The sequence below is a fragment of the Oxyura jamaicensis genome, chromosome 6, assembly GCF_011077185.1.
Source record: "Oxyura jamaicensis isolate SHBP4307 breed ruddy duck chromosome 6, BPBGC_Ojam_1.0, whole genome shotgun sequence".
NCBI classification, from domain to species: Eukaryota; Metazoa; Chordata; class Aves; order Anseriformes; family Anatidae; genus Oxyura; species Oxyura jamaicensis.
The window spans coordinates 23,373,172-23,400,157 of NC_048898.1; the positions used below are offsets into that span (position 1 = coordinate 23,373,172).

Sequence of the window (26,986 nt, forward strand, 5' to 3'; positions counted from 1 at the left end):
GAAGAAAAAAAAAAGTTATAGCGCCAGATTCTTGCTAAAACACGGCCACCCCCCGCCTGCCCCCCGCCAGCACTGCAGTTCCGCATTCCCTGCTGGGGAAACAGCCCCTGCGCGGGGCTGAGTGCGGCGTCCCGGCTGTCCCCCTTCCCTCACCATCACCCTTCGGTGCCTTTTTAGAGCTCTTTGAGCCACTCTTGCCAACTGTTCGGTTTTGTTTCATACCGAAGGCTTTCGGCTGTCCGAGCCGTTTATGAATGAGTGTCGGCTCTCATGCAAACAGGGATGAAAAAGGCACAAAATAACCGTTCTGCTCCCTTCCCCCCCAGTCCTCAGGTTGCTCTTGGGTGGGTTTTCTGCTTGTTTGCTTATTTTTGATTTTTCCACCCCCCAATGGAAATTGTGCATTTCGGGGAGGAGCTGTGAGGCGGGCACGGAGGGAGATGGTCGCAGTGCTGCTTGCTGCGTACGATGCACCTCGGCTCTGATGCAACACAAACAGCATGGAAAGGGCGCCTGCACCTCCAGCACAGGCAAGGACAGACTGCCTGCTTCTGCCTGGAAACTGCCTCTCAGAGTCCTGAAAACATTTAGGACATCAGGGCTTCTTAATTTGCAGGTCCTGCAAAGTGCCTGAGCAGAACAAAAAGCACCTACCACCTCTGCACTAAGAGCCCCCAGCCACATGCCTTCCTGCAGAATTATTTTACAGGTTTCCTGAACTGCAGCATTGTCTATTAAGGCAGAGCAGCTTGGGCCAACAGTATATTATACATTTTACATAGTAAGAGGCAGTTCCTGTCTCCCTAGATTAAGACACAGATGGGAAGGGGAGACAGAAGCAGATGTATGGCTTTCGGAGAGCCCCATTTCACGTGACGGGGGCAGAGCCAGGAGCAGGCTCCAGGTCTCCCGAATCTCTGAAGACAAATTAGCTCCAAGAGACAGGAAGGAAGCAGCATGGTTTGAAGCTGTCCACCGGACAAGTCAGGGGACTAAAAGCCAAGCACAGGACGCTCAGCGCTGCATTTCCAAAAGCAGCACGGTTGGATGTGTTTGGGCTGAGGATGCAAAGTGATTCTGCAGGCAAATAATTAGCATCCCTGCCAACAGAGAGGTAAAGAGTGCATCAGCCATTAGAACTGCATCCTGTGAAATGAAGATCCTTAAACAAAAAGTAATTAATTCAACATTTTCCTGAAAGGAAGCACTATCACAATGCCTCCCTTTGGACCAGTCTTAAGAAGTCCAGAAAATTAGACAACTTCCTTGCTCCCTAAGCGTGCCTCTGACTCTTCTCATGTTCCATAGGTTATTGTTCTTTAAAGAGGAGTCGTCTCCTCTAGAAGCTTGTGTTTAAGAGATTTAGTTCTTCTGTGGATGGCTGAACCACAGCCAGTAGCAAGAATAGGGAGAAGACCACAACAAAGAACTGACAACCTTAAGACTTATAATAAAAAAAAAAAATCACTACAGATGTTCATTCTAAATAAGTAAAATTTCTGTTCACAACCAACCAACTTAACTCGATTGTTCTTGCTTAAAGGAGTGCTAATTCAGGTGTCTGGAGTGCAGGGTGATGCCTTCCCCCATTTCATGCTGCTTTTCCCAGACAGCCTAGAATGGGGCAGCAGCAGTGTCTTCCTTCAACCTATATAAGCAAGTAGCACCTACAATCCCTGCTTCATTTTTTCCTGAGATAAATACCAGTTCTCTAACCAAAACCAAAAGCACGGCATTACGTTTGTGCACCAGTAAAGAATTCAGTGTGTATGGAAAGGCAAAAGAGACTGAACAGTTGCAAAGGGAGAAAGGGACATGCAGAAAGCTACTTAGTAAGTAGTCACTCCACATCTTCTCTCTCCTCTGACCTCCTAGAGGCTTCTCAGGAATAGGATAAGGAAAAAAACACCACACAGCGTTGGCTTGGTGTTCATGAGGTGCGTGCATCCCTGCTGGGAACAGAGAGGACAAGGCTCGAGCACAGGCTGGCAAACCATCAGCCACCCATGCCGGCCCAGGGACCACGCACCAGGGGAGCACCTTGGCCAGCAAACCCAGAGAAGGAGCATTTGCCATCCCCTTCCACAGCTCCAAAAATAAAATAAGAAAAAAAATGCAAGATAGATAATACCTGCATTCACATATCTGAAACTCAGCAGGACTTCACAATATTATTTACTCTGTCCTGCCTTGGATGAGGTATTCCCTGAAGGACGACTTTGTCACTACAGTGGCTGGTGCAACACGTACAGTTAGGAGAACATTTTAATAGAAGCTTGTTTAAGCATTACAGGACTCCTATTAAGACAAAAAAAATAATGTGATAAATTCCTTGGTCTAATAAGTCAAATAAACCTGTTCACTTATAGCTACAGCAGATCGTGCCCTTTTTTTGGGGTGGGACACGTCGGGGTGTCCCTGTAGTTCCCAGAGCGATGCTCTCCCAGGATTAGGCACAGCTCAGTGGGGAAGACTTCACCAACAGCAAAGGAGGGAAGAAGGGAGGGAAGAAAGTAGGAGAGAAAACAGAATCAGCTTCTCCCAATGATTAGAAGACTTAAATATTTTCTAGGTAGCCCAGTTTAGGCTGTGACTACATTCCCTCCAGACACAGCCAGCAGAGTAAGAACTTCAGCCCTCCTCAGCTCCATCCCTGGGGCACACCTTTAGAGAAAGGACTTCTCGGTGACGCTCAGGATCCCCACAACATGCTCTGTCAGACCACAGATTCCCACCCCTGCAGGAGGGGGATGCAAAAGAACAAGGCAGGCAACACTGCTGAGAGCACAGCACCAATTACGCCGGCTGCCGTGGGTGCTTCCGCACCCCTGCCAGTTAGTGGGGCTCTGGTCTGTAACACAGGACGCAGCCTGCTCAGCCTGAGCCACGTCAGAGAAGAGGGATGCAGATCTGCACGGGTCCCCCAGCAAGTTCACATGCACTCTGCAATGCCCCGTGGCTATTACAAACCCACTTTTTTTTTAAGCTTCTTCAGTACAGGCAGGAGAAACGGAGAGCAGAGGATAGGATAAGGCTGATGTGCCAAGTAAAGCCCCCCCTGGCCGGCCCCCCCCCCCCCCCCCAAAAGCAGCATTATTGCTTGGTTTCAGCTCCAACTTGCAAGCCCTCCCCCGAGCAGAGCGCACGATAGATCGCTGGCTGAAATAAGAGTTTGCTTGCCTCTCCGGTTATTTTTGCCTCGAGTCCGTTTCCTGGTTAAAGTCTTGAGGATAGCCCTCCTCCTCTCCATAGGGCTCTCACCTCTGTGATTACCTTCCCGGGACTGGGCAGAAATGTCATCGGAGCTTGTTCGTGCCCCCCAGAGCTGGTGCTATGAAGTGACACAGTCGCACCCCGTCCCCCTCACCGGGCAGCGAGGAGGGAGCATCGTTCCTCCTGCGGTACTCAGAGACCAGCAACTACCGTGAAAGCCTCCTAAATAAGAGCACAGAGCGCCTGTTCCAAGCAGCTTCTTCCTCCTCCTCCTCCTGTGTTGCAACAGCTAAAATCTATGATGGTTTTGCAATAGCCAAAAAAAATTAAAACCACCAACTGGACTCCAAAAATAAAATCATCTGGATATGGAAATCTGAGACTCCTGATCTTTGCCAGAGTACTCTGTTGTTATCAGGCTATAAACATGTCTGCTCTTTTAATCTATACAGCATGCAGGCTTTTATATCGCCTTTTTGCGATTATCAATCAAGTGTTTACAGATTCAGACTAAATGACTTCGTACTGGGCTGGTCAGTGGAAGGTTTGAAAAAAGCCAAAACCACAGAAACGGTCAGTAAGTGCCACGAGCATGAATCACAGCTGACTAAGCAGCTGGCAGGTGGTCGGGCTTCTCAGCCGCGGGCTGCAGCGGGCACAACTGCTGGGGACACGCACGGGGTTCGCACGGGGCACTTGGTGGAAAGCATCCCGGTGTCACGACGTGCCACACAGCACAGTCAGAGCCTCACGCTCCCCGGCATGCAGCGAGGGACAGCTGTGGGAGCTTACATTTAGCGCTGTGATTTCTTGTTCCTCAAGGGTAACCCGTTACATATCTCAGGAAAACTTCTCTGGAGAAAGAGAAGGGCGAGGAGTGAAGAATAAGAGTGCCCAGAACAGCACCAAGCCTACTTAAAAACCCCCTGTCAGACTATCCCCTCACAACAATCACATCCTCAGCTTTAAACACATGCATTTTCTTCACCTAACTAAAGCTTTTACCTCTTTCCTTTCTTATCAGGAGGTCCATGCCTCTGTGGTCAATAAACATGTTATAGCTGCATGTTTTCTTTGAGCCTTCTGCCCCCAAGCATTTTAAGACACAGAGCTTAGTTCTGCCTAAAAATTGGGCTAACCATGTACTGCACAGAGGATAAAAGAGACTTCACCATGAAGAGCACATGAGATTACACAAGAGCTCAAAGTCTTGGGGTAGACTCAAAAGCAGTTCCCAAACTAACCAGCTCCTGGAGCAAGCAGTGGGATGAGACTAGCAGAGCTTCCACAGATCTCCTTGGGGACAATACGGATTCATAGAAAAGTAGGTTCTACTCCTGTTAAGTTTCTTTATATGTTTGAAGCAGTCAGGCCTTCAAGTCATCGCCTGAATACCCTCAGTCCCATTCCCCTTCAAAATCCAGGCTATAATTGCACGTCAATTATTCATGGTGGTAAAAGGTCAAAATGTAGCTTGTACCATTAGAAAAGGGGATCCATCTCCATCCTGTCTGCCAGGCAGGAGTCCCCCCAGTTCTAGCAGCTTTCAGTTTTACAGATCAGCAGCTCCTGCTGTAAGTCTGAGCCATGAAACTTTAGGGGCAGAGACAGCATTTCAGCACCACCTATAATAATGAAAAGAATTCAGTACAAGTCCAGCCCAGTCTCTGGCTCTTAGCAATAAAATAATAATGGCAAAACCCCTTTTGTCCCATTATAGATGAAAATAAGTATTTGCAAAAGGCTACCAATTGGGTTATTAATACACTGTTATTTCGGTGGCTCCTTTTTTCAGCTCGGCTAGGTAGCTCTTTTACTAGAGACAAAGCAATTCCATGGAGCTTTCTGAAGAGTTTCAGAAGGTGCCATTCTGCTGTTAGACAAAGGCAGGATTAAAAGCAGAAAGGGATGGGCTCAGACCTGTCCTTTTGAAGTGACTATACGACTCCAAGCCAGAGAAGTTTGGCCTAAAACCTCACCCAACACCCGAAGTGCCAGAACATGAGAGTGACACGAGGTTGAGCACCATGCATCCAGTGATGGCCAAGTCACTACACAAAGCTTCTCACCCTAAGTTAGCAGCCATAATTACTGCACAAGAAGCTTCTTCAGAATTGAGCATCCATGCTCCAGTCCACAGCACTTAGGTGCTCTGCAAGCCTTTCTGTGCACGGGACAATAGGCTCCTCACAGGGCATCAAGTCTTCATTATCCCTCTGGCTGCACATGCTGAAACCAGGCACAGATGGCAACTCCATGAGCTGCATTAGCTCCCTCTGGGCCCCATGGGCTGCTGCTACCCACAGCTACAGGGAGCCCAAGCCAAACGCATGCACAGTCCCCAAGAAGGAAATATGGCCAGCAGAAAACTAACGTTACTCCTGGATTTGTTCCCCAGCATAGAGGGTGCGTATTTTTCCCCAGCATTGCTAAGAAGTGAGATCTGGGTAAGCCTTCAAGTGCCTGGGACAAGCGGCAGCCTGAAGGGAGAGAGGTTTCCAACGCCGGAGTACGTGTCCGACGCACAGCTAAAACCAGCAGCAAAACACAGCCCCACGGGGAGCGCATCAGGAACGAGCTTGGCCCACGGTAAATGGCAGGCACTCTCTCAAGTGAGCACACCACTACGGTTTCTTCCTTCTTCACAGCCCTCGGCAGCATTTCCCATAAAATCCTGACAAACGGAGAAATTCAATGCTGACCTTTGCCAACTGGAGCTTGTTAGGATTTTTATTTTTTATTTTTGATCTGCTAGGTTTTAAGAGAGCGCCAAGAAAAATTAGAGGCAGGAGGGTGAAAGGAAAAAAAAAAAAAGTTGAGTCCTCTTTCCACTCCTTCTTGGAAAGTTGGCTTTCTGAACAGTAATCCCAACCAACTAGGTTACAGGTAGCAACGGTTAAGGAAACTGAAGCATTTTGCACACAGATCTGGTAAACCATTTGGAGATTTTTCACACAGCTGCGAGACTGGGTCCTCCACCAGGCTGAAGTCACCTATATACTTTGGCATTCACCCTAGTCATGCTCAGCGTGGCAACACGTTCACGTTACTCCACATCCCACCAAGCAAACTAGCCAAGGAATTTAACAGCAGTTGGGGTGCCCCCAGCTACCCTACTGCATATGGGCAGCAGAGCGGGTGGAGAGACACCCACTAGTGTCCCACCACAGCACTCCTCACGATCTGGCTGTATGGCACCCATCTTTTCCCAAAGTAGGGAATTAAGCCACTTGTATGCCCTGGTTGGGGTCTCCACTTTGTGGAGCAGGTTTGTGTGCTAGGTCGGTTCTCCAGCAGCACCCACTGGCTTCTGTTCAAGTCTCCAACAGCCAGACTAAGACACGACTATGTACTATGAGAGTAAAGCCCACATTCAAATTCAAGTCCACTCTGTCCATCTGCCACATCACAATACAACCCACGGCAGGTCTGAACTGAACAGTAGCTGTGCAAGAAATGTAGATTCATTTGGATGAGCAGCAAACAAATATCACGTGAACTGGAACAGCTTATGTAGCAAGAGACCCGGGCAGTGCAACTTCACTGTGGGACTGTGCATCAACATCTCCCTTTTTGAGAACTGGTTCTCCCAAACCAGGCAATTCGAGGGCTTCTTGTCACTCTTCCCAAAGAACACCACCTCTTCTGCCTCCTTCTCAACACGTTGCCCTCCTGCTCAGTCCTGTTCTGTTTCTGTCTGAACTCCCTCACGACCTATTAACCACCAGGCTCCTGTGACTGAATACTTCAGGTATTTCTGCACTGTTATGTCCCACTACCACCCTAAAATCAGACCTGTTCTGCTCAGACTGAAGAGAACATCCCCCAGGGGGTATTAAACTTCTGTCAGAGATAGCATTTCTGAAATCACAGCAGTATTACTTACTAAAAGCCTCTGACAAGCAAACACTCATCCATCAAGGAGGGTGGGTTTTTGCTTACATGCTTTGAACAGGGCATGAGCTTGGATATTTACTAAATCAGGTGTGGAAAGCAGCAGGGTTTTTTCCATCCATCCTTGCCTTGAAATCTATGGGTGGCCTTAACTGACTGGGTGAGCAGGCCAGCATCCTTCACAGAGAAGAACTGTCATGAGCTACAGACTAAGTCTGAAGAGAATAAAAGAACGGTATCCCACATCAGGTGACAAATATTTGCAGAGAAATCCACTGATTACTCAGGAGAGAACCTAATCCCTTATACTATAAAGCTTAGCTTTTGCCTTGTATTGGGCTACTTTTCCCCATCCCTAACACCTCTCCTACAAGTTGTTTCCCTGATCCCTCCTCCTTCCTGACTCCTTGTGACAACAAGTCTGACGCCCCATGAAAATTTCGCAAGTTTTGCATCTTCCTCAGTCCCATACGTTCCATAAAACACCCTTTCTACTCACTGTGCAAAAGCAAAGCAGCATTTTAGAGCAATGAGCATGCTGCCACATTCATTTCCATTATCTCAATCCACAATTCTCACTTTTGTTCTTCTTCTTCTCCCCCCGTCCCATGGGGATGGGGATAGCGAGCAAGCAGCTGGGTGGGTGCTTTGCTGCAGGCTGGGGTCAATGCACCACAAGAGGGGAAGCTGCTTCGGATTGTGGATCCGGAGCTGGACAAGGGATGTGTCACACAGGAAAACTACCACCTAGTACTAGTGGTAGCATCAGGGTGAGACAGTCAGAAAAGTAATGTCCTTGTCATAACTCATGCATCATAAAAAATACAATGTACAGGCAGACAACAGATCCTGGATATTCACCAGGGACCCACATTCAAGACAGCTCCAAAACCACGCGATTTAAACAACAGACTTTTCTTTTCAGTAGCATGCAGAACACCCAAAACACAAGAAGTTACCTGAAGCAACACTCTTCTTGGGAGACTCAGACAAACTGGACATCCAAACTTGAAATCCAAGAAAAGGGCAGCCAGAAAAAGAGAAAATAGTCAGAGAAACAAGAAGAGTCATAGCAGCAAGTTTGAAAGTTGAAAGTTAGATAAAACAGATTGAAAGACACATCAAGCTTTTCTTTCGAATTGCATTGGTGAGATGGGGACTCAGCTAAAGGTCAAGTCATACAAACTACCCAGTTAAAACAAAAGTTAGGTGACTTGCAGAACTTAAGAGACTGATCTGTAGTTATCCAAATTTGAGATCAGGGAATGAGATAAGCTCTGAGCTTATTCCCAAAAGGACAGGAAATGCATGCCAAGAGACAGCTTGACTCATTAAGTCTCGGACCTGCAAAAGTACTTAGCCTTGCAGCTGTTAATGATCCCCGTAAGACCAACAGGCAACTCACAGAGATCGAGCTTAGCAAATACATTCACGTTTCTACAAGCATTTTGTTACCCTGGTACTGCAGTAAGGAAAGTAACGATAGACAAATAATGCCCCATGGAAAAGAGTGCAGACCTCCAATGAAGGCATATTCAAAGCACAAATAGAAATACCCTTTTTTTAGCCAAAAATACAAGGCCGAAACCTGGTTAAAGACAAAGCTAATACAGTTACAATCAACAAGGTCAAAAGTTTTCCCTCCCCCTCCATGAAATGAGGTGTAAATACTTGGCTTGGGTTTCTGGGAATAATCTTCAAATATTAAATGCTATTTTTGTTTGAATACACTGGAAGCATGTTTCAGAAGTTAACAGGTTTGCCCTCATTTCAAAATAAGAACCAGTGAACACTCCACATCTGAGAGATGAAGGAGCATTAGGAGAGCTGCTACCCCCACACTGCCTGGGAGAAGGGATAGAGAGGTGTTAATATAATAGGCTAAGAACTGCCTGAATATTGACAAGCAACGCCAAAACAATTTTTAAAACCCATTTGCAATGTGGAACCCAGTTCTGGACCTATAAGATAATAGCAAAGATGATGCATCCTTCAGGTACTGGGAGAGAGGGTTGATCTGTACTAGTGGCCGCGTCTACTTGACTTGTTACTGTCTTTTGATCCATGCAATAATATCAAAACAGAAAAAAAAGAAAAAGACAATCAATAAGATATCCCTAGTAGATATGTGACTGAGAAATTTCTAGCACAATGCGAAGCCTGAGAATCGGCTTTCAAACATTCCCACTGGAAACCTGAGGTCCAAGAAACACTTCGCTGCATTTCCTCAGCACTAAATGAATGGTGAGGTTTTGAAATTCTTCCTTTATATCAGGCCCACAAGTTTAATTGCATTAGAGCAAGACTAGAATTCAGATGGATTTGGCCTTGTGCTTTTCAGTGAGTTCTCTATAGCAGCCACAAAAAAAAAAAAAAAAAAAAAAAAAAACGGAAAGCTTCCAAGCACCTAGTCCCCAAAGCCATGCACTGCACTGTCACATGCAGTACAGAACACACCACAGTAAGTTGCAATGATTTGCTTTGGGTTGCCATTAAAAAAGGGCTCTGCACTGGGAGAGTGCAACAGGAAATCATCTGGCAGGGTAACCGTGCTTCAGCTTACAGAGGGAATACACAGCATGTTTCTATTACGGGCTCGGGGCACAAACGGGAAAGGGTGTGAAGGAGTTGTTGTCAGCAACTTGTCTATTAGCTTTTAAATACACTTCCACTGCCTTCAGGAAGAGGATTATGAACGTCAGTCAGCTGTCAGATCTCTTTCTGGACAGAAGAACCTGAATAAGGCAGAGATAAACAGGGAGAAGATGTAGAAACGAGCGGGAAGATGTTGGTTTGCCCCAGTCCAAGCTGGCAGCAAGAGGCTAAGACAGCCAACGATTAAGAAGAGAGGGAACAAGCTGTGCTTCAGACAAGCTTAGGGCTCCCCTGGATGTGCCTGCCCAAGAAGGGAAGGAGGGAGCTCAGCCCCACACCGACAGCAGCCTCAACGACAAACACGCCAGGACATCTCCCAGCTGATGGGGAACCATGCTCACCATGAAGGGGGAAGGCAAACAGTTCCTAGCTTTTAAATAATATATATTTTTTTTCTCTCCTTGTCAAAGCCATTGATTTATCCGAATCAGAATAAAAAGGAAACCTAAATAGTAGCTGGTAAACAACCCCACAGGTCCCAAGCATGGGCTCCCCAGCATCTAGGCAGCAGCAGCAGCACTTCCCGGCTGCCCCAGCCTGACAGCAGCGAGATGTAGATGAGGTTGCTTCTGAAGCAGAAGACAGCTAGCATATTTCAGCTGCTCCTGCACATCTGCTTAGCATTAAACTTCCTTCTTGGGGATTTTTTTTTTTTTATTCCAAGACGTTTAAGCTCTAATTGCTACCAGCTTCTAAGAGTTCCCCCTACAAATAATAAAAATATCAGACATTAGTGATGGATTCCACTCCACAGAGCTCAAACGGAGAGCTTTGGAGGGTTCCAGGGTACGGGGAGGAGGTCAAGGGCCCCTGAAGCACGCTGTGCCCACGCCAACAAAACACAAGTTTTAAGCGGTCCTGGGTTTCCCCTTCAGGACAGAGTTTTACTGGAATTCTGCACAGGGCTTGGAGCCGCTTTCCAATGGGATTGGTAACAGTAAACGAACAAACCCTCGCTTCCTGTCTCTCCTCTCCCCCTCCGCTGCACAGCCAAGCGCCGGCTGGTCTCAGATGACTTGGGGGGGGAATCTCAGTATTTGGAAGGGAAATTAAAGCTGCCTGCTCAAAGCAAGCCACTCCTAAGGCAACGGCATCCTGACTCTGCTCCTAACACCAACCCCCCCGGTCCTTGCTGCTGGCTTCAGCTGGAGCCAGAACAAACCCCTCTGATCGGAATTATTTTTAAAAGCTCCAAAGAAACGCAGGTCCATAAATTACAGCAAAGCCACGGAGCCAAGGCAGTTGTGCAGTTCGCTGAGGAGGCTCCCTTCAGAGCCACATCGCCCAGAAATAGCCGTGGAGCAGGCGCGTTGCTGGAGCCTGTCCCGCCGGAGCTGCTGCGAGGGAGGTGGGGGACCCAGGGATGGGTCAGCCCGAGTCCTCAGGTGGGGAAGGGAAGGAAGGAAGGAAGGAGAGGGACAGAGGCTTTGAAGACTTAATTAAGCCAGTTGTCATGGTGAACTAAACACATGAAACATGATTTTATTTGGATTTCACCAGAAGCTTTTCTGCCGCCACTGAGAGCCATTTGTTTGCTGCTCCTCCCACTGCTGGCAAGAGAAGAGGCGCCAGACTGCTGGGGACTAACGCTTTACACTCCGATACAGCCCCACTCATCTCATTTGAGTAGCAGACTGTTTGTCTTGCATGCAGCTAGAGCAGAGAAAGCTTCAGGGAAAATGCCTCAAAACGTCTAGAGCTGAACGCAGGAGCACAATGCTACCACAGCCACATTCATGATCCACTCCAGCCCTGCACATCCAGCCAGGTCCTGGTCCAGCAGGTGCAGTGCAGCTCCTCATCCACAGCCCTCCCAGCAGCAGCTCCCCTTTGGTCAATAACATCATTAAATGCTCAGTTCAATGCTGACTACAGCACCCACTATTTAATACAGCTAAATAGGCTAGAAGCAACATACGTCTAAAGATTCACAGGTTGCATATTGCTGGGTTTGTCAGGTTTGGTTTTGTTTTAAAACCAGTACCTGTATAGCTGTCTAGCTTGGTAAGCTATACATTGCCCAGGACCACTGCTGCAGTGGTTCCCAGAGGTTTACTGGATCACACTGGTCACTTCTGGCCACGTGTCCCTTGCCCCAAGTTATTGCTGTGCACAGCTGAGAAGCTAACCTGGGCCAGAGACATCTCTCACCAGGGAACTGGATGGAACTGTCTTGCTTAGGACTGTAAAAGAAGTTTAATTATTCAGCCATGACCTTTCTATGGAAGCTGCCTTCCACACAGATAACAGCAGCAGAACCATTTAACTAACAGGCTCTCAAAGCCCTACCTCAAACATCACCTGGGATCCTGGAATCTCCATAAAGCTGTGCAGCTACAGGGTACAGCAAAAAATACTGAGAAAAGGAGTTTAAAAACTGGTGGCCATGCTGCAGAGGTGCTGATATCTGAAAGGGGCTGCCCTTCTCCAACTGGGATCAGCTCTGTATGGCATTAGTCCTCTCCATAATAAAATACTACTGGCTCAGATAGCCAAGGACTGCAGTGGTGAGTGCAGCCAGAAGGGTGAAGATAGTAAGCAATATAATTTTAGAGTGAACTGAAACTATATTGACTTCCTGGGAAGTCAGCAATCGGTGCTCCACTCCAGACAACTTACTGGTGGTCCAGTGATTTCTCAGGCTGGAGCTGGGGGAGGTAAGTGTTTTTTCTCCTTCATCACCATTAAAGGCATTAAGAGATGAACGGGGGTGTTCTCATCCCATCAGAGGTATTTGATAAATCAGCAAGAAAAAGTTGGAGTGGGATGGTTTTTAGAAGCTGTCCAATTCTTGGAAAAGGCTAGAGTCTTGTTGACTGTAATGTTCCTCGCCTAGGGCAGAACTGAAAACAGAAGCTAAGCCTTCATTTTGATCCTGATTTTGGAGGTCAAGCATGCCAAGGTGCTGGTATTAATGAAGTGCTAGTTATTGCCCTGGGTGCTCAGGTAGGGCACCATACTGCCCAGAACAGGTAAGCCCCAACTCATCACTTCCTTTCTCTCCTCTCCAGCCAAGCTGAGGGACAACCTCCTCCTTCCTGCAAGGCAAGGCTGGCCATCCCCACCCCAGGAGCATGAAGCTCAGTGAAGATCCCCAAAACTGTGGGGCATGTTCCTGCTTCCATCCACAGTCAGAGCACCATGCTCGGTGTTTCCCCCATACATGTGTGAGCCACCTCCAAAGCCTTGATCCCCCACAGCCATTGACCATCCCGTCAGACGGCTGTTGGATTGTTCTCTTTCAGCCTTTTCACCTCCAGTTGGAGCTTGACTGGTTAAATGAGAAGGTAAGGAGATGATAGACCTAGACCAGGGGAGTGGGGCAAAATACTGGGTGTTAGTAACCCCCGAGGAACAGAAGTACCTGCTTTTAGCAGTTATTCTGTATCAGAGTCCACGTGTAGTGCTATAACATGGGTGTAGAGCAAATTGCAAAGAAAAAAAAGCAGATGAGCCTCAGCCTGAATGGGAACCATTTTCACACATCCCTGGCTCACACAATTAACTCATTCAATTAGGCAGAAAACAAGAGAGCAGGAGAAACAGGAGGATGGCACAGAAAGGCAACAAGAGTGTTTTGGTCGATTGCTTCAATCCCTACTGCCCAAGGCATCCTGTTTAACTGTGCCATTGATGTTTCTCCCCCCAGGCCCCAGAGGGACCCAAAACAAAACCAACATTTGTGCCCAGTGCCTGACCCAGGGTGGGCCCGCTAACCACCCCGGCCCTCCCCACAGCAGCTTAAATAAGCTTCCCTTCTTCTTATGTCTGTGGGACATTGGTGCGGCACATTTAAAGCAAGTGTTTTAGGATAGCCTTTGAAGGAATACAGGGATTTGTTCAAGCCTTTTTTTTTTTCTTTTTTTTTTTTTTTTCCTTTTCCCAAAACAGAGACTGTGTGTTTTAAAGTCTCTGATCTTTGCAGAGATGTCTCCTCTCCCACACACCTAACGCAGAACAACATCACCTCCACTCCACAGACCATCTGCTCGACAGGCAGTACCTTAAAGAGCTACATCTTGGCAAATATTTGACTAGTTGATAATCCTCAGCGTTTTCCCAATATGCAAATCCAGCTAAAGCGCAGGAGTAAGAGGATTTGACAGCAGGCATTAAATAAAACCTTTAATTTTAGTCCTATTCACTGGGTTCAGCCTCCTGACAAGCAGCCCGTGCAGGGCTCGGAGGGGCCGTGTGTGCGCAGGGTGGGAGCAGAGGGGCTGAGCCCGGGCAGCTCCATCCCCTCCTGGGCAGAAGCGGCCACCCCCAAGCTGCAGGGGCTCCTTGCCTCCCCGGCACCACGCTGCACACCAATCTCAGCCCATTTCCACTTGCCACGTAAGCAGGGCTGCCTGGCGCACGCCGGACCCACACACGCTGCCTGGAAAATGTTCACATCTGGCTTTCACGTGACTCGAGCGTGCCTCAGAAATTCATCATCTGGATAACTCGCTCCGGCCGGGGAGAAACCCACAGCTGAGAAGTCCTTGCCCGAGTCGGGACGGGGCTGCGGGGCGAGAAGACCGTGTGTGAGACACGGCACAGTTCCCTGCTTACCCGCTGCATGTCAGCGGCCTCATACAGCCCTTTGTCCTTCAGAGGAGGAACAGCTTGGAAAAAAAATGGAGTCCCAATTTTCTACTCTGTTTACTTCTGCAAAAGCCTGTCCTAATCCCATTTGCAAGCCCAGAAGTATACAGGGCTGTTTAGGTCTGGTTCTGGCAGCCATCGTTCGCATTAACTCTTTCCACATGGCAGAGAAGGACTGCTTCCCACATGATTGCTACGGTCCCTGCACATACAGCTTTGTAGAAGGTCCCAGATTTGCTGCAAAGTGCCTAGAATATCCGAACGCCAGTCCACACCTACAGCTGTACAAACTGAGAGCATCACTCATCTGAGGGGGAAAAAAAAGCCTTTGGCACTGCCACGAGGAGGGCAGAGAACCCCCAGCCATTGCACTTGGAAAGTCACAGGTATGTAGGAATGCTAGGAGTTGTGCATGGCTCAAACACTCAAAAAGAAAAAAAGAAAAGAGCCAGAATTAAATCCCCACCGCAAGAAGTCCCACTGCCAAGCGCAGGGAGCGTAGTGCAGCAGCAGCATGTCCAGGCAGCCTGGTTTAACCGGCAGCAGGCTGAGCTGGCCCACTGACGCATATGTGATAACTCCTGCTGAGCACCTACAAGTGATGTTTTCAGCCATCTCTGACTAGAGGAGCCACTCCAGCCAGGTCAGACTGGGCAGGGTTTGTCTGTGACATGGCTGGACACAGGCTAACCCAAACGTGACAGGGAAAAATCATGCATTAAGCTTCAGGCCCTTAGGGAACACTACTTGAGGGCTGAGTGCTCTCAGTAGTTTAAGGACACTCACCCTGCCATCCAGGTTTCCTTCTCAAGAGAGATTCAAGTTTCAGGTGCTCAGCAGCCTGAGACTGTTATCCACCCCCCCAGGTGAAAGCTCTGCTCCTCCCAGGCAGCCAGAGCCCGCCGGTGCCACGCACGGATTCCTGCAGAGGCTGAGGACCATCACCGTGCACTCCAGCCCCTAAGTGCGTTTCTCACCTGCCTTATCTAACAGGCCAAAATGAAAACCTGATAGCACAGCTCTGTGTGCGCAGGAAAGAAAAAACCCACGCAAGCAGCGTTAGCACCATCTGCCACTCGACAGACAGACCTGGAAGGCAGAGCTGGAGCAGATGGAGAACAGAGGACTCCCGAAAATCAGGAGAAGAGCCATCACACCCCTTAAGAGACAAAAGCACCGAGGTGTTCACCGGGGTGCACGCTGTCCTGCCTTCCATCGCCGTGCTCAAGCCACACCTCATTCTTGCAGCCCTTCCCTGCCCACCCGGCCCTCTCCCCCCGACGCGGGGCTCTGCGCAGTGTTAGCTCTGAGCTAGGAAGCGCAGGGAGCACAAACACATTCCTTTCCCTAATCCCGCACCCTGTCCCCACACTTCAGCTTAAAAGCCAGGCGGCAGGGCAGAAAGCCCACACAATGCACAAACAACTGTTCTTCTCCTGTCCCGTCTTCCTCCCCCCAGCATATGGGCCACCCAGCAGAGGCCAGCGAGCCCATACATCCAGCAGGCTACACATCTCGTCAGCAGGAAAGCGAAGCAGCACAGAAAGAATAAACTCTTCTATCTGCTCTTCTCTTCAGTAGCCTCAGGCAGAGGTCCAAAGCGTTTCAGTTTAAACAGTGACTTGAAAAATGTGGTGTGCAAGGAGAGTGGCAAGATAGCTTCCTCCTGCCAGAATCAGGCTGGGTTCGGAGGGTGGACTGGACAGATTTACATCACGATCAGAGATGCAGAATGGTGTCACACACGCCTGCAGATGCTGCAAGGGGATGAAGACAGCCTGGCATAGCCAGAGCTCTTCCTCAGACCCTTCTCTGTGCTGGTGCAGCTGAGCACAGAGCAATAGCCCTGCTTTGGCAAAGAGTGGATGTTGCTTCAGCTACGCGGTAACTCACACACTTGATTAAAATAAATCAGGAAAGAAAGTGAGCTGCTTGGGGAATTACTACATCAGGCAAAAGCCAGTAAATGGAACGGCAGCTAGAGCTGAGCACATTCGCTAGCAGAGGGATTAATTCTCCATCATGAGGAGAGGGAGCTCTGCCATCAGGAACTGAACCGAGGATGCACATCAGGGTCAAGAACTACTGGCTGCCTCCAGGCCCAGGCCCAGGATGTGGATCCCCAGTAACCACATGTTAAATTTTGTTTGCGCCCTGGTTGCTACGCTTCTGCTTACTCTAACCTCTCTTTTTTTGTTACTAAATCCCTTTATCCTCCTGGTTAAAAAAAAAAAAAAAAAAAAAAAAAAGGAAAAAGCACTAAGCGAGAACCAAGATGTTCTGCCAGAATCTGCTCTTGTGTTTAAATTCCATGTGGTAATTAGTACATGGAGCCAAGAAGGTTAATTGTAAGTGGGAGAGGAGATCCTGACTGCTGATCAGGAGCACTCCTGTTGGCACATGTTTATGAGGCTGCAGAGCAGCGGCTGGCGAACGCCCCAGGCCAGCCAGCCTCAGCACCCGGCCTGAGGGCACCAGCGAGGCAGCCCCCGTCACTGCTCCGGCACTAATTGCAGACACCAACGCGAGGAACACAGCACGCACATGTGATTCATCAGGGCACAAACAAGAGCACGTGCCTCAGTGTGCAGGAATCACGTCGCGCCACAGAGTTCTTGCAAGGACTAAGACACCAAGCCCAAGCTATGTGGTTTAAGATGTTCCTGGGGCCTTGCCACGGGCTTGGACAAACTTAGATCCCCATTCACTGCCTAAAACAAAACAAAAACAAGAACATCCACCCTCTTGGCCAAAGTTCTCCTTTCAGATGGAGAATAGGGAGACAGAATTCGGAGAGAAACGAACAATGAGATGACTGAAACTAACATTTGGGTTGAAAACCACATTCTAGCTTTGCTGCTGCTCTCACCTCGGCTCAGGTTCATTAAGGAACAGCCAACTGCCTGCTTCGTTACTCATGCACACAGGTAGCCCCGAGACATCTGCTGAGTTACCACCCTGTCAAAAGATGCACAGCCTTGCAGTGGGATTCACCACGGTAGTTAATTGGATTTTTCCAACATCTTCATAAGCTTGCTCTCAGGTTTGGCTCCTTTGAAGGCCCATTTAAAAGGTTCAGGCTTCCTCTTGGTGGGTACAGGGGGAGAGGAAGGGCAGATGGAAATCAAAACATTTAACAGCCAGCTGAATGAGTTAAAGCATGCCCACAGCACAGCAACAGGTGTGTTCACAGCTCTTCTGATATCAGAGGGGCATTGCTGCAGGTGAAATACTATCAGTACTACAACAGCCTTAAGACAAAGGAAAGGCAGGGCTGTGCTTCGCTTGGAGGTACCTTCCCCTCTCCCTCCACTGCAGATCTCATAAATATCATAAAATACCTGCCAAGGCTGGACACTGTGTCCTCTCCTCACACCCATGCACAGCTAAACGCCTGCCAGATAGCTATGAGCTAGCAGGGGATTTCGTGTTCGTAGCCGTGCCAGCCAGACTTTATCCCTGGGGTCAACTCCCAGATCCTGGGACAGGTAGAAATAGCCCCAGCCATGCAGGCCCCGCTAATGGCTCACACGTCTGTGACCCTGTTGAATGATTAAGCACAGCAGGGCTAGCACACACCATTCATTTTTCTCTATATTACCTCAAAGGAGGCAGTTCAAACTGGAGTTAAGAAAATAAAGCTCATTTATAAAAATAAAAGAAACTTTCAAGACAAGCCATGGAGCTGTAAGCGCAGGCTAGATGTGTGGTGGACAGGACCAGAGAGGTTAAGCTCGGAAGTGATAAACCCAGAAAAGAGCCAAGAGTTAGGCCATCCCCCTTTGTAATTACAAAGAAAGTATAAAAAAAAAATCCATCCCTGGTAACTCAAACAGCAATTAAGGCATCTCCCTAGAGCTGGCACAAGTGCACAGCACTCTGCTTGTTCTTCACTCGGAGGCCCTCATTCCTGAATTGCCATAACTCTCTCAACTCCGCTTAACTCCCCCTTGAGGGATAAGGGCATTACAGAGACGTCTATAAAAAGACAGAATTTGAGAAGTGGCTTCAAATGGACTCTGAAGTTTTTATTTACTTAGCCAGCAGATACATCCTTCCTCATTTTAGGCTGCAGAACGGAAAGGAACCGGAGATTGTCATCTGGGTGCTGCAGCGCTCTGCGAGTCCAAAACCTGGATGTGGGAACCGAGCTGAAGGATGCTTCTCCGTGCTAAGGAAGCCAAGCCTCATCAACATCCTCACCAAAGCACCACTGGCTTGGACCGAGCTGCTAAGCTAATTCTCTAAGTGCTCAGTTCCAGGGGCTATTTAAACAGCCTTCAACCGGCAGCCTCCGCCAGAGCCCGGCCAGCTTGATACAGGCAGGATCTGATCAATTAGAGAGGGGAGACACCGCGGTGCTGCTGCAGCCATAAACCTAAGGTTTATTTCCCCTCACGGGGGGAAACGCCTACCCCACAGCAACAAGGGGCAGGAGAAAGCCACAAAGCAGCGGCTCAAAGCCAGTTGTGCCCCTGCAGCAGGCAGGGCAGCGAGAGTGAGTACGCAGTGGGGTTTTGTTTTGCTTTCAGAAGGGGGGGGTCCAGCAGTGCTTGTGCTAGCACGCACTGAAGGAGTGTGCACAAGAGCTTGGCTGCCTGCAGGGCAGGTGGCAGAAACTGGCTCCTTAGCTTTGAGAGCAAAGGTGAAACAGCATCTTCTGCTATCTTTGTTAAACAGGGGAACTCTCAGTAATCGAGAAACATGAAGGTTTAGTATGGAAAAGCCGTGGAGCCCATGTCACTTCCCTGTTGCCACCAAATACCATGTCTCAGATGCTTGCTCCAGCATCATGACCAAGAATCTGACACCAACTTTGGCATGAAGCAAATAAAGAAAGATTCTCACAGAGGAAGAACCATCATACTGCAGGAGCTTGGAACTTCTAGCCAGCAACAGCGTAGTGTATGTATGGGGGACATCTCTGGGGAGAAACATCCTCCAACTGCTTTTTACGAGCCACATCAGGATTAGCAGATGTCTCAAGGGTTAATTAGTTCACCATGCACAGATGGTAGCTGGTGGGGTTTGGAGAGGGATTAACCTAATTTGTGGTTTGTAATGTACCATGCAAATATCCATTACCAGACTCAAAGTCATTCTGCCCTTATTTTGATTTGAGGAGAGAAAGCCACGCAGTGGATGCCTGCACAGAACTAACACCTATTTGGAGTGACAAATGAGCTGCTGTTCCCTTGGTTAACACGACTGACAAATCGGAGTCTGAAGGGTAATTCCTTCCCTTTTTGCTACAGAGGGTCTTTGAGGGACCTGGACACGAGCACTTGTTGCGAGCACGCAGAATATGCCCACTGTAACCGCTCCTCGCGGTTGTACTGAGGCCTCATCGGCACTGACAGATGGTTGTAGAGCAACAATTCAATTGACTGGAAATATGAAGGCAGCTTTCCAGAGCAGCTCTGCGGCACGTCAAGCAAAGCCCCAGAAATCCAAGGTAACAGCACACGTGGCACTTCAGGCCACAGCAAATGCCCGTGCCCACGCAGAGCCTCAGCAAAGCTCCAGTTCTCTGAGCTGGCTGCAGGTTAAAGCATTTATAATTAGATCATAGCCAAGGGCTGCGTGTTTATAGAGCTCTTTGCACAAGAGGAAGCCTGGCTCAGGGCTAGCATGCAGAGATGCCCCAGATCAGTGCAAGACCCTTCTGTTTAGCTAAGCTAGGGCCACGCTGTTGCGCGTGGTTCAGAAGGTCTCCAAATGTTTACAACCAGTATCAGCTCCAGTGATAAATGTTTCCATAACTCCTGTTCAACTCTGAACTTCTCCAATTTCCCCCTGCTTTAAGGGCTGAGCACGAGACCAGCTAGAAATGCACTCGCTGGCAAGGCAGAGGTCAGCACAGAGGTGACGCTGGCTGTCGGAGGCATTCCCCAAATGTTTCTGCCATCAGCCACACTCGTGCCCTGCCTGCCACGCCTGAGATGCAGCAGCTGCGAGATTCCTGCCCGACAGCAGGGGATAGCTGTGCTCACGTGCAGGAGTCTCCTCCCAGCATGTCCTTGGTCAAGGCAAAAGGCGTATTCTCAGGTCCAATTTGCTGGGAAGCATTTGCACTTAAAAGTGCTGATTTGTCCCATTTAAAGATGGAGTCATGCTTGCACCTCCAGAGGAAACTGCATTTCAAAGTTATTTGTTATCTTAAAAGGCTCTTTACAACGCAGGCTGGGAAGCCATGCTTATTTACCCCCTCGCTAGATCAAGTGTCATAAAGCCGCTCTTTGTTAGAGGCTGTAACCACCAACTCCCTTGGCATGCTCCTTGGCTCGTTGTGCACGTACTCCCACAACATCCAGCTCCAAGCAGAACCAAGCATTCCCCCGCCACCCGAAATTCAGGCGAGAAGATGGCTGAGAACAGAGTCCCTTTATCCAACTCCCTTTGGTCAGAGAGCTGCTTCGCATTCCTGTCAGTACAGCCTAAGTGGAGAAAGAGCATCCCTAAAACCCCACTGCTTCCAAGTCCTGGCTGCACGAGCAGTCAGCCACCAAGAAGCAGAGAAGCAATTGTCCCCAGAAGAGCCCCAGCAGCACACAGAGGTGGGAGAGGCAAGGAGGGGGAGCCCAGCCTGCGCCCTGGCCTCCTTCATGGATGAGTGTGCCACTGGGGATGCCTTAGGGCAGGAGGCCAATGGAGAGCACCAGGCACAGTCAGTGTCTCAGGTCCGCAGGCTCAACTTAATCCTTCCCCCAGCATCATGGTAGATCAGTTCCAGCTTCCCTCCAGAGCCGCAGGAAGGGAGCAGGAACAGTTTCCTCATGCTCCCAGAGGAACTCCTCATATCCCGTGCAAGAGCAATGTCGTAGCTCCTGGCTATGACAACTGGTGCACCGGCCCCAGAGCTCTCCTGGTTTTCTAGGGCTGTTCTAGGTCACTGCTAAATCAGCTCACCCCAGGGACTTCAGCAACATTTTTCAGCACATTTTGCAGGGCCCCAAAGTCCTCTGTGCTCTGGATAGGGCACCGTGAGCCAGGAGCTCTTGCAGCTCTGCAGCCTGCCCCTCTAGAGAGTGCTGCTGCCCATTTAATTCACTGCCCATTTTGCACAAGCGGTGCAAAGTTCACTTAACATTACGTGCTACAGGTAACTGCATCTCTGTAAAAGGGCACGTTTTAATTACAACAGGGATGGAAGCTTTCTAGGACATTGGGAAGATTCAATCTCCTCCAGTTTTTAGTGTCTGGCCAGCACCTCGTGCCACATTGCCCCTTTGTTACTACCCCCAGCTGCATTAGCAGTAACTGCTGAATGAATTCAGGGGAAGAGCACCACAAGCATTGGCCTGCAAAGGCAACAGCCATTTAACGCACAGGATGGCAGGGTCAGGAACAGCTCTGCATTACTGTATCACTTAGCTTATTACAGGGCTGCAGCATAAAAACTCTCAATTTGAGAATCAGTCTAGCTAGTGACATTCATTGAGATCAGTACTTCACATTCATCTTGCCCAGAGACTCAGCCATTGCAGTGTTTCTTCATCATCATCTTAAAGAGGAAAAAAAAATGAAAATAAAACCCTCCCCTCCCATCCACACAGGCCAGAGTTTCCCAGGAGTTGCTAAAGGTCCAAAAGGCCCCTTTGGATGCCCTGATTGTGACTTGTAGCACCCAGGACTCCAAATGAAGTCAATGAGAGTTGCAGGTGCACGGCGCTGCTTAGAAGGGAGGGGGAAAGCCAACCACGTCCAGCTCACAGCAGCCAAATGCAGAGGCCCATAATTACACGTCCCTATTCCCTATTGAAAGCACATCTGTAAAAATCACTGAGAGTTACAAGGGGAGGAGAAAATTTGGTTTTATGTAGTTTCAGATCAGGGTTTTATAGGACATTTGAATCCAGGAGTTAAAAACAAACACCGAGCTTGAGCCATTGATTCAGCCCAAACCCTGACACAGGCACAGAGAACGTTTTGCATCAGAAGCCTCACTACATCCTTTTAGGAAGGCAAAAATAAAATTCAGATCAGAACAGAAAAGCATTTCCTCCCTCTTCCACCCCCATGAAAGAGATCCCCAACTCTCAGGCTGCATTTTGACTGTGCTCAGGTAAAGACATACTTAAGGAAAAAAAATAAAAGAAAGAAATGGAACACCATTACCCTCTTGGATTAGAGAAAGAGCTGTACAAATACAGTTAGAGGAAAGCAGACATTTCAATTGCAATACTGTGTAAGGTAGGTTTCTTCTCCTTTCTGGCAGGGAAGAAATAATCTGATGCCTGTCTGCAGCAGGCTTCAGCAATCCAAAGTTAAACTGCTACTCAATTTCATGCAGCACAAGATAAAGGAGAATGGGAAAGGAAAAAAAAAGTCCTCTCTGTAATCATGCAGTACATAGAAAGCCTGGTATCTTACCTGATTTTCTCTTTGAAGATCCATAGTCCCTGAAAAAAAGACAACAACAAATAGACATGGTTAGAGCTGGGAACCGTGGTGAGAGAAGGGGCGCGTCCCAAATTTCCACCCATATGCTCAAGGGCTCATCCTGCCCACTCCCTCCTTTAAAGAGGAGGTCAGGGCTGCAAGGCATTGACAGGCAAGGGCTGGGACTGATCCCGAGCAGCACCGGCTCATCAGCAGCAGCAGCTGGGGCTTCTGCAGCACCAGGGGCTCGGGGAGCATGTGATCAACTAGACAGAGCAAACCATCCACGAGCAGCAAGGCAGGGGAGAAGGGTGTCATTTTTTCCCCTTTAGATCGAGCTATTAAACGCATGGCTACTGAATTAACCCCTGATGTTCCCCTGGAGAGGAAAGGGAACGTAAACTGCTCGCTGCAGGGGTGCGGCAGCTACGGGCTTATCTGGCGTTGCTCGCGGTCCCCTCCTTTCAGAGGCTGCTTAATTTGTGCATAACCTCCAGACCCCTCCTAGCTATCTCTGACACGCACTTGTCTTCCGTGAGGAAAAAAAAAAACACCCCAAACTTTGTCCCTCCTTCTTTTTCCAGGATGGGGAATGACCTCTTACTTTTCTATAGGGATTTCGAGGGTGTCTGCACCTGTGCTTTTGACAGAACGGCTGAGAGCTCAAAAAGCTGCTACAGAAGTGGGAAGAAATCACAGAACAGAGCTGTGAGAACTGATTCGGATAAGCAGAAGCAAGGACAGAGACACTTTGCTACGGCTGTGCTTCCTCCCAGTGCTCTCAGGAGCTTCTCAGCCCCGGCTCTGAAAGGGTCTGCACAGCCGGGAGCCGGGGCAGGGGCAGAGCAGGCAGCGGTGGCATCAATGTCAGGCACGGTGCCCGCGGCACGGTCACACACCGCACAGCCGGCAGCGATCACAGTGGGAAAATCGCCCGAGGAGCGCGCTGCAGGGGCAGGCTGTGCTGCAGGAATCCCACCGGAGGGGCGGCAGCAGCCTCCGAATGCCCTGGGCTGCCAGGAGTGGGGCTGTCCCTTGCAGCATGCTGTGTGCTCCAAGGGGACAGAGAAAACAAGGAGCTCCCAGCTACCCCAAACTGTGTGTGTAATTCATGCACTGAATTTCAAGAGAGCTCAGGGGACCATCCGAAGAAACAACACGTCTTATGGACAGAGCTACATCTCAATAACCTCTGCTTCTCCCAGCACTCCGCATGCATCCCGTGCCTTGCATGTCTAGGATGTGCTTCCAGTGAGTAATAACTACTCGGGATTTTTTTTTGCCCCCTCTCTGAATTTTCCAGCGTCATTTCTATTTCAATTAAATGGTTGTTTCCGCAGTCATGCTGCTGTTGTATTCGATGTGAAGATGCTACTGCTGATGAATAGGCTGCTTCTTCTACAGAAGTGATATCATATTCTGATATAATGCTTACTATATGGTGCCCGACACAGAGACCCCTCACAACGAGCTGGGGAAGGCACGACCCCCAAAATCTGATCAGCAGCCCCAGCTCTGCTCCCACGCCAGCGTGGAGCTCTGCGGTTGCTGTCAGCCCAGTGCCCCCAGCATGTTGATGCCTCTGTTCAGTCCTGCCCTCAGCTGCCTCCCATTTCACAGTGCTAAATGGTGAGGAGGGGAAACGCTGCTGGGATCCCCACAGTTCATCTGATTTAACCTAATATCCCCATCGTGCACAAGCTGGGGGATCCCTTCAATCCCTGCTGCCTTTCCCGGCGGTCTGCAGCCGAGCTCCTGGGGCATCCCAGCAGCACAGCCTGGAACTGGAAAGGGGCTATCGATGGACTGCTATGGTTAGCGAGCAAGCAAAAATGGATAAGGGTGCTGCTGAATGTCTTTGCCCACCGGGTCAGGCCAAAGTCAGTACTCAGCTTTGGAAAGCACGGTGGAAGAAGATGGTTTGGCTGTGCCCTCGCTCCGCACCAGCGTAGATTCCCCAAAATGCTCAGAACCCAGACCTCCGTCCCGCTGCCCTTCCACATCGCTCCCAGTCTCAAGCTGTTTTTCAGGGCCTGCGTGAGTGACTGCAGTAAGCTTTTAAATGAGGCTTTTTCTTTTAATTATAAAGGAATCATAAATGACTCATCCATGCAATTTAAAGAAGGCAGAGACAAAAAAAAAAAAAAAAAAAAAGATATTTGAAACTGTTTTCCTCTTCCTCCACGCAGATCACGGGAGGACAAGAGATACTACTCCATAAAGAACTTTTTCATGCTTATCTTTGCTCCTGCTCTAGTTTCATCATGTTCTGATTTGGGAGTTTGGACATGGACCCTCCCATCTCCCTGTCTCATACATTTTTCTTACACCCACATTTCCCTCATAACATCAGGACAAAGCAGTAAAATGGACCTAGAAATAAAACCCCAGTGAAATTGTGAAAGCCAAAACTTGTTCCTCCCAGCAAAGACGAGAAAAATATCACTCCTGAAATAGAAAGAAGGATGGCATAGCAAATAATTTCTCCAGCTGGGTAAAGCACTCCTTGTATACGTGCTGTTCTCTCTTCTGCTACTGTAGAAAGGCTTGTGCTAACAGCAGCAAGGAGCAGCCTGACCCCATATTTATTTTTTATGTCCTATTATTCAGGATATGATTCATTGATGTCTTTCCCCTCTCACAAGTGACGGCCTAGATGGTGAATACCTCTTAGCCTCGCTGCTTTCAGAGGAGCACTGTTGTGAAACCAAAGAATCAGATCATGTCCAACACAATAAAGGAAATTCTTTAGTGGTTTCTCTTAACTGTAGCAACTTCCAAGCAGAAACTCTGATCTCCTGCAGCACGGACTGCACCTGGCACACTGCTCGCCCTTCAGTCAGACGAGAAACCTGGCCTTGCAGAAGTAAAGCCCTTCCAAGGAAAGGTGTAGGCATGTCTGCAGCTACACATGGAAGCTCACTTTCCCTTAAGCTCTGGCTCTTTTTATCTTTTTATATCTATACACACACACATATTTCCCTTCTGACTTCCTTCATTTCTATGTGAGAACAGACACGAGCATCCTCATTTTGCTTTCAGCTCTATCTGCGAGAGAAGCAGTGAAACCAGCGGGTGGAACTAAGAATAGCACCGACAGGTCCCCTCCCCATCAGCCAGGATCACTCCATACTTGAACAAATGTCTTTCACAAAAAAAATAGCATATTCCCAGCTTTTTAAAATTATTATAATACAGCAATTTTTGTCTAAATTCTTCCCATGGGGCACCATCCTTAGTTGACACTGAGCCTTGTTACTGCCAAGGAAAGTAGTTCCCTCTGCTAATGATATTAAAATATCGCTGGTGCCAAGTTCATCACAAAGGCTGAACACACTCTTCTTGCTTTAACGACAAAGGAGAGGGAGGCTGGATCTCCTTATCGGTATGGATAACCTCAGGATATTGTCACTATCTGACTCCCATCAATGAACACGGAAGAAAAACCATCAGTACTGCCTCAGATATCATTGCCTTGTTATCACATGAAGCTACACACAGTTGGTCAAGAATGTTGTGTAAGACCAAAATATCTCATGTCACTGAATGTATGTGCCACTTGGAATCCACTTTAATTTAGATGGTTATATTGATAATGTTTTGGGAAAGTTCTATGGCACATCTTTTCTTTAGGGACTAACTTTGCTGCTGTATTCAGTGAGAGTTAAGAACCTAAACACTGAAGCATGTTTGTCCTTTAATCTATCTAAATATAGAGAGATACCTACAAAAAAGCGGCGACACAATTGGAAAGTTGCTTAACAAATGAGTATCCCGGTATTTGTTCAGTAAAATCCTACTGAAGTGTTCCAAGTGGAGGAGAAGACTGGAGGTGAACAGGCATGTCTGTAATGCTGGGTCCATCTGTCAGCCAAATCTCTAATTCTGTGGATTTGTATCCCTGGAGGGTTTCTCCTGCACGCTCCATGGGGATTTGTCAAGTGGGCAGAAGCCTCGTGCAGGACCAGGGAGGTTTGCAGAGCAGCAGTGCTACAACGGCGGGGCTCCTGCACGGCCCCTTGGAGGCGACGTGCTCAGTCGGGAAACATCATCCACAGGCAGGATGCAAGGGCTCTTTTAAAGGCTTCTCCCCTTCGCCACGGGGCACTGGACCCAAGCAAACTTACTCGGTGGGATTCCTCCCATCTCAGACACATCACCCCTAAGCCCCGGGCCTCTGTGTGCCAGTAAAGCGAGGCTTGGCTTCAATTCCTTGAGTAGAGATTTCAGACAAGTGTGAGTTTTGGCCGTG

At 48.7% G+C, this 26,986-nt stretch overlaps 1 protein-coding gene across 7 annotated transcripts in view; it reads right to left on the reverse strand.

Moving 5' to 3' along the window:
- SH3PXD2A (SH3 and PX domains 2A) overlaps window positions 1–26,986 on the reverse strand; it is a 248,826-nt gene that overhangs the window by 75,614 nt on the left and 146,226 nt on the right. For 3 of the 7 annotated variants that reach the window (XM_035329642.1, XM_035329639.1, XM_035329640.1), the window contains exons 6-7: window positions 22,726–22,754; window positions 8,067–8,114 (exon numbers count right to left, since the gene is read on the reverse strand). In XM_035329642.1, the coding sequence (XP_035185533.1) occupies window positions 8,067–8,114; window positions 22,726–22,754 (77 nt within the window). Of the gene's footprint in view, window positions 1–3,180; window positions 3,388–8,066; window positions 8,115–22,725; window positions 22,755–23,288; window positions 23,480–26,986 lie in introns of those variants that run through there. The other 4 variants (XM_035329641.1, XM_035329646.1, XM_035329645.1 and 1 more) reach the window with 3 other exon arrangements.